Genomic DNA, 6,926 nt, shown 5'->3' with positions numbered 1-6,926 from the left:
GTTTGTTTTTTTGTCCGGCGCGCGTAAGCTAGCGTCACGTGGGTCAGCGCCTCCTGGCCGTTCGATTGGCCACAATCCCCTGGATCTAGAACGATAATTTTCTAAAAACAGTGTTTGTATGATCTCGCAGAGTAGCTTCTCTGCTGGAATCATGCGATAGCGAAAGGATTTTCTTTCTTTTTGAGACAAATCCAAATCATAACAATTTATGTTTTCAAGTAAGTTATTTTACAAGTTACCGGTAGTCAAACATTCAAAAATTTGACGGGATCGTGTCCCCCGCATAGAACAGCAACAAAGGCGTCTGCTGGAGTCTCCTTTTGCTGTGCCTGAAAGATCATCTCTACTCTACGGTACCAGCAGCCACCCGAAGAACAGGCAATCGACCAAAACCAGTGCAACGTAAACCGAGTCCACACGGATCTGAAAAACGATGGCACCTGCTGTTGCCGTACAGTAAACTTGTTGGAATCGACCTGGCCAATTCGCTGGAGGCGCCCCCACCCCAATCATTCACGCCGAGCAAATCTCCCAAGCCGATCAGCGCGAGGCCGGAGAGCGAGACGGACCCCTTGCATCGCCTGCCTGTGGTGCCCGCGCACAGTCACCTTGCCGATGGACAGCGAGCGAGCGCCCACCGTGGAGACTGACCCTCACAGCTCGCGACTCGCGACATGCCAAAAACGAACGAGGCGTGGCGACTGGCGAGAAGAGTCCGTGCGGCAGTTGAGTGAGGCGCCGCTCTCCCTCGGCCTATCGGCGCTCCGACGAGGCGTGGCGACTGGCGAGAGCTGTCGAACACCGCGAGAGAAAAAGTCAAGGCGCGGCGCGCGCGTGGGCCGCCCCCGGTTGCCGCCGACCCGCGCGCCGCGCGCCCATTCGCTGCGTCCGCGTCCGTCCACGCGGCGCTACGTGCGCGCGTGCCCGCGCTCCATTGCCCGGCCACCGCTCGTGATCGCACTCGCACAGGTCACTATCGTTCTCGGCGTTGGCAAAATGGCAAGGCCGCAGAGCAGGATTAGGCGGAGATCACCGTTCACCGCACGCTCGCGGCGGAGCGCACCGCACGCCGGGGGCACGCACTGGCACTGCACGGTTGAGGCAGCAGCAGGTCAGGCTGGGGAGTGGCGTGTCCGGCGGAGGAGTTTACCCGGCCCGCCCAATGGCGAGGCGCCGCATCGGGTATGCCGAGCCGAGCGGTGAGGGCGAGATGTTCGTCGTGTTCTGTTCTGTCTCTGCGTCAGCAGGTCAGGCGATCAACCATTAGACCAGGCGACGTGCCGTCTTGGGCTCGAAACGTTGCGACGGGGACGGATTACTGGTAGCAAGCGGAGGAGACCTCGATGCCAAATGAGGAACAAGCATATGCTAGTCCTAGTTTAATTTACACAAAACGCCAAGCGAATAGTTTTTTTTTTTGCAACTGAAATTCTTGGGAAAAAAAACAACGTGAGATGAAGTCAGCAAAGCTACAAAGAGATTAGGTGGCCGTGAGTTGGGGTATAATAATACTGTGCACATCTTTTACGTTCTAGTACGTTTAAATTAAGATTCTTCAAATGGAGAAAACATGGCTCAATCCCATTACTATAATATAATATATGCTGAACCCGTACTGGAATATTGTGGGCCAATTTGTGGACAGGCTGGCACCATGCCCCGGCGATTCGAAAGCCAAGTTGCAAATGCAAGCATCAACGTCGGTGCAGGTGGAGTTGGCAGCGAGAGAATAATACAGCTGATGAATTATGCACTTCGTCTACTATAATTATTATTATAGGCTGCAGCAGTGTGTTTACAGCTTTTATAGGTGTACTTTAATCAGAACCAGCACTTTCGTGCAATTATCAGGCTCAATAAAACTAAAAAAAATAGTGGAGAATATTTTATTTTGAGTGTAAAAAAAAGGGGATTCTGGACAAGGACATAAAAGAGTGGTGGAACTGACGGGGCAAAACAAGAACATAGTACAAACAGGATCGCGCACCGCCCAATAATCGAGTGCTAACATGACTTTGCTTGATTGGAGTTTTGACAATTCAAGCAGCAAGATAGGATTTAACATCTGAAGCAGGAATGATGCCACGCCGATCAAAAGCTACAGCCTGACAGGATAATTGCTAGGACTTGCAGCCAACCAGCTCGTGTTAACCAGGGTTTCTTCAGAGTTCAGACTCCAGGCAAAAATGTTCATGACATCCCTTGTGACCAGGCAAGGCGGCCGTATTTTGTTTTTGACAGTTTGCAGGATCTACACAAAAGTAGCACAAAATTGCAGATAGCTCTACAAATTACAACTCAAACAATGGGAAACGGCAACAGGAGCTGTATATCACACACTCAAACCAGGAACGGTGTTTCTCAGCAAATTAGATCAGATAGGACTTCATCCTCCTGGATCATGACTTCCTCAACAGCTACCAGGAATCAACAGATTAGGTGCTAGACGGCTTCATCCTCCTGAATCATTATCTCCTCCTCAGCTACACCCCAGCAACAGCTGCAAGGCTTTCCACCACATGACGACGGGCAGCAGCTCTGCAATAAATTAGCACGATATATAAATCCCTACAAAATATATAAAACTAAAAACAAAAGATAGTGAACAAATGCTTACTTTTCACATTTCAGTACCAACACAAAATACTAAACAATGTCAACTATATATATGTAGCTTCCCACCTAGCCTCTAAGATTCCATATGCCTAGAAAGTTCATTTAAATCTTCAGGGATCATAGAAATCGATTCACCATAGCATGGATGACAGAAAATGTCTCCAAGATGGAATCTAAAATACAAACAGAATTCATTGGAAGTCTAAAATTTTAGGCTGGATTAATTCATGGCAAACGTTTGCACAGCATATCTTAATCCTTTTCTGGCCATTCCAAAGGGTATATAACGAACATCAAGCAGGACGAAGGAATCTCTTTGTTACACAAATTTGGTGTAATGTACATGCAGGTAGAACCTTAATAAATCCTTAAACTTCATCGTGTATTTAGTACCAGGAAATTGAAGAGTGAGATTGTACCTTTGAGCAAGTGTATATGATAAGAGTTAGCCAAGTCCAGCTGCTGGCTGCATAATTTGAGCAATCATCACTAGCTTCATGGAGAAAATATGATAATGGAGACATCAATTGCAATTCATACTGGCGTGATGAGCCACACAGCCTACAAGTGCCAGCATCTTGTAACTTTGTTGCAGCCAACAGTGGCTTGCCACCATAAGAATACCTAAAAACAATACATGCCATAATTTGATTCAGGTAATGCAAGCCAAGAAAGGCGACAGGCAAAAGTCTTATGAACAACCATGTCAGATTACAAGACTACTGTGAGGTAAATTTTAGAGTAAATTTCACTGGCGGTCCCCAAACTTGTCCCGAGATTTCAAGTAGGTCCCGGTACTCTCAAAATGCACGTCTAGGTCCCTGAACTTGTCCCGAGGTCTCATCCCGGTCCCGGTACTCTCAAAATGCACGTCTAGGTCCCTGAACTTGCTAATCCATTTCATATAGGTCCAAATCTCCATAACATGCTCTCCAAACAGTACGATTAAGTGAACTAACAGGTGGGGCCCATATGGCAGTCACACCTCTCCCTTCTCCCTCCTCTCTTGCTCCCAACGTCGCCGCCCATGGCCATGGCCATCTTCAACCTTGAGAATGGGGAAGGGGGCAGGCTCGGGCGAGGGGGTCGCCGGCTCGCCAGCCGGGGCGGCGCTGTGCGGGCCCGCGGGCGCTGGACCGGGACCAGGACCGGAGCGGGGCTCGCCCGCCAGGGCGCGCCGGCGGTGGTGGCCATGGAGGGCGCTGCCCTCGGGGTGGCACGACATCCAGGGAGCGGGGTAACCGAGGGTCGCGTGGGACGACGGTCTTGACGGCAGCGCGGCTGGGTAGGGAGGGCATGGGGCCGGTGGAGGGGCGGCGGGGATGCAGGGTCTGCCGTCGGCGTGGCCAAGCGGCGGTTGGGGCATGAACGAGGACCGGGGCGGCGCGGAGTTGAGGTCCATCGTGGTAGCGCAGGCGCACGGGTGGCGACAGACGCTAGAGGTGGGGTCCGGCGGCGCCCATACAGAGGGAGGAGGGAGAAGGGAGAGGTGTGACTGCCATATGAGCCCCACCTGTTAGTTCACTTAATCGTACTATTTGGAGAGCATGTTATGGAGATTTGGACCTATATGAAATGGATTAGTAAGTTCAGGGACCTAGACGTGCATTTTGAGAGTACCGGGACCGGGATGAGACCTCGGGACAAGTTCAGGGACCTAGACGTGCATTTTGAGAGTACCGGGACCTACTTGAAATCTCGGGACAAGTTTGGGGACCGCCAGTGAAATTTACTCTAAATTTTAACTACCTAAAGCATTGCTCAGGATATGCATCCAACCGCTTCTTGAATTTTAAGAAAGTTCTGTCGGCACCAATAGCTTTATCATACTCATACTTTTCTCCTTCCCATTTTTCTTCTTCATCATTTGTTGTATCTGTTATTTCTTTGTCCAAAACCAATTCATTGCTACTTGAACCCATAGTACCTTTTCCCCGGTATTGTTCCTTATCATAGTATATGTAAAAACAAGGAAGAACTGCAGTAAAATTCAATCAGATCAAAACATTCAGACTTCGTATACATGATAACGAATTCTTAAGAAATTTTCCTCACCTGGTATGCTCAGATCATCTGTTTTCTCCTTTAATACAGGGCGTTTTATAGGGGCACTAGCACGCTTTGACTTATTTTTCTTTTTCGAGTTAGATGCCAATGTCGCAGCTTGCTCAAGTGCTTCAGCTAAGGCGTCTAGATCGAAATCATCATCGTTGATATCAGGACTCTTATTTTTATCAATCTGTTCTTCTGGGACACTTGTAGAAGAAGGTCCAGTCGCTTGACCTAATTCATCATTGCCACCTTCTGTTTTCTCAACATTACCGCATCTTTGAACTCTTAGGACCTTCCAACTATAAGAATAATAGTAATTAGTAAAGGAGATAAACTAACTTAATATCATGTACAGGATACAAATAATAACTAATAATAAGATGGAATCAAATAGGTATACATTTGCCTTTGAGATTTAGGCCCACATTCTGGTGTCGGGCAAACAAGCACATAGATTACCCTCTCCTCAATGTTTAGCTTCACCACAGGTGCATATACCTGAGTTTAGGACCACAAAAACAAGAGTGAGGGAAAAAAGAACAGTATTGTCATATAAGCATTCTCTACCATCATAGGCCAGTCCAGTATATGAACAGGTTTTGCAATGCTACGCCTGAACGTTGCAAGTTCATAACAGCTTACTAGCTGATGCCTAAACATTACACTAAAACATTTTCTCATACGGGTGACCGCCAGAACGCTCCAACTGCTAATTTCTAGCTAAATCAACAATGCTCACCTGAGCAACGAGACAAAGCTTAGCTCCACATAAGCTGCACTGAAGCATTTCAGGCTTAATGCCCATATCACCAGCTGGCCAATCCTGCAGAAATTTCAGCAAATGAATCAAAAGGAGCTTGGTGTTGAAATACTGATGCCTCGTTGCTTATAATCCCTTAGAAAACAATTCCACCATCTTAGAGGATCGTCAGTTAAAATTAGTAATTGTGGTGGGGGAGCCGATTAAAAAATGCATAACTCGGTCTCTAATTCCTTAGGCAAAAGGAGAAGTAAGAGACAGGAGGAGCTACAGACAGGACTAAGAAAGAAAGACTTACAGGTACTCCACCGATCTTAGTGGTGTAGTGGTCGGCCTTCTCCCGGTAGTCCGCCGCCCAGGGACCAGGCAGACCTAGATGCACCTCCTCCGCCATACCCACCTCCCTGCTTCACCTTGCTCCTCACACTGCTTCTATACTCTCCCCGGTAAACAGAAGCTCAGTTGATACGGAGAGACCTTCAAAACGCAGAGGCACGAGTATCCTGCTACTCGCCGGCGGCCGGCGGCGAGGAGAGAGGCGCGTGGGGGCGGTGGGGGGAAGGTTTAGGCGGCGACGGCGTGGGAGAACTTGATAACCGGAGGCGTCGGTGTGAGCAACGCTGGGCCGCCGCTGGCAGGCTCCTGGAACGAGATAGGCCGTGAACTTGTAAGTTGTATGGGATGGGCCTAAAAAAGGGCAAGGTCGGGCTTAAGGGACGTGATAGTGTAAGAACCATCACCTCAAGGGCGAGGCCCATGAGCGGCCCACGACCACACAGGACCGAATCTACTGTTCTTCTTCTTCCCTGTTCCACCGATCCTCGCCCCCGCGCCGCCGGCCACCTCCGGCTCCGAGTGACCTGCTCGCCCCCGCGCCGCCGCCGCCCGCCGCCGGATCCGCCTCCGCCACCCGCCGCCGCCGTCAGATGCGCCTCCACCGACCACCTCCGCCGGACCCTCACCATGACGCCCCCGCCGCATCCACCGCCCACCGGGGGTCCTCCACCACCCGCGGCCGGCGGCGTCCCGCCGCCCCGCCCACAACCCATCGCCACCGCCGGTCCGCCGCCGCCCACGGGCCCTCCCTCTACAGTCGAGGAACAGCAGCAGCGACGAACCCCAACCCCGAACCCCGGCAACCCGAACCCTGAAATCCCTAACCCAAACCCCGGCGACGATGAGGCAAAGGATGAGGAGACGAAGAGGTGGAGGCGGCGAGATGGAGGAAGAAGGAACGCTTCAGGCGATCGTTCGCGTATTTGTCGCGCGAGCGACGTGCCACGCCGCGTGACGCCGCCCATAAATTAGAGACAGCCCATTGCTTGATGCAGCCCACTTGTGTCTGTCTCTGTTCGTGACGTTGGAGTACGTGCTAGGCATGTGGCACCATTAGGGCCTGATCTCGATTTGATTAGAATATTTCACTCAGAAAGCTCTGATCATTGGCCTTGGTTTGCAATTGCATGTTGCGAATTAGTAAGCCTCTGTAGTCTTAGCA

At 50.5% G+C, this 6,926-nt stretch overlaps 1 protein-coding gene across 4 annotated transcripts; it reads right to left on the bottom strand.

Moving 5' to 3' along the window:
* Window positions 1-2,127: 2,127 nt before the first annotated feature.
* On the bottom strand, window positions 2,128-6,319 carry LOC120641936 (programmed cell death protein 2-like). Of its 4 annotated transcripts, XM_039918270.1 has the most exons (9): window positions 6,169-6,319; window positions 5,727-6,070; window positions 5,408-5,491; window positions 5,069-5,166; window positions 4,672-4,967; window positions 4,366-4,594; window positions 3,157-3,240; window positions 3,036-3,082; window positions 2,128-2,538 (listed from the first exon to the last, which is right to left on the bottom strand). In XM_039918270.1, the coding sequence occupies exons 2-9, from the start codon at window positions 5,820-5,822 to the stop codon at window positions 2,480-2,482; spliced, it is 993 nt and encodes a 330-aa protein (XP_039774204.1). In that variant the 5' UTR covers window positions 5,823-6,070; window positions 6,169-6,319; the 3' UTR covers window positions 2,128-2,479. The 4 variants fall into 4 exon arrangements, with proteins under 4 accessions (XP_039774204.1, XP_039774200.1, XP_039774202.1 ...); XM_039918266.1 differs by having other exon boundaries at window positions 3,036-3,240; window positions 6,169-6,317; XM_039918268.1 differs by having other exon boundaries at window positions 3,036-3,240; window positions 5,075-5,166; window positions 6,169-6,317.
* Between the last annotated feature and the right edge of the window lie 607 nt (window positions 6,320-6,926).

The sequence above is a fragment of the Panicum virgatum genome, chromosome 7K, assembly GCF_016808335.1.
Source record: "Panicum virgatum strain AP13 chromosome 7K, P.virgatum_v5, whole genome shotgun sequence".
NCBI lineage: Eukaryota > Viridiplantae > Streptophyta > Magnoliopsida > Poales > Poaceae > Panicum > Panicum virgatum.
Note: the sequence above shows the minus strand (reverse complement) of the source record. Positions and strands in the feature narration are given on the sequence as shown.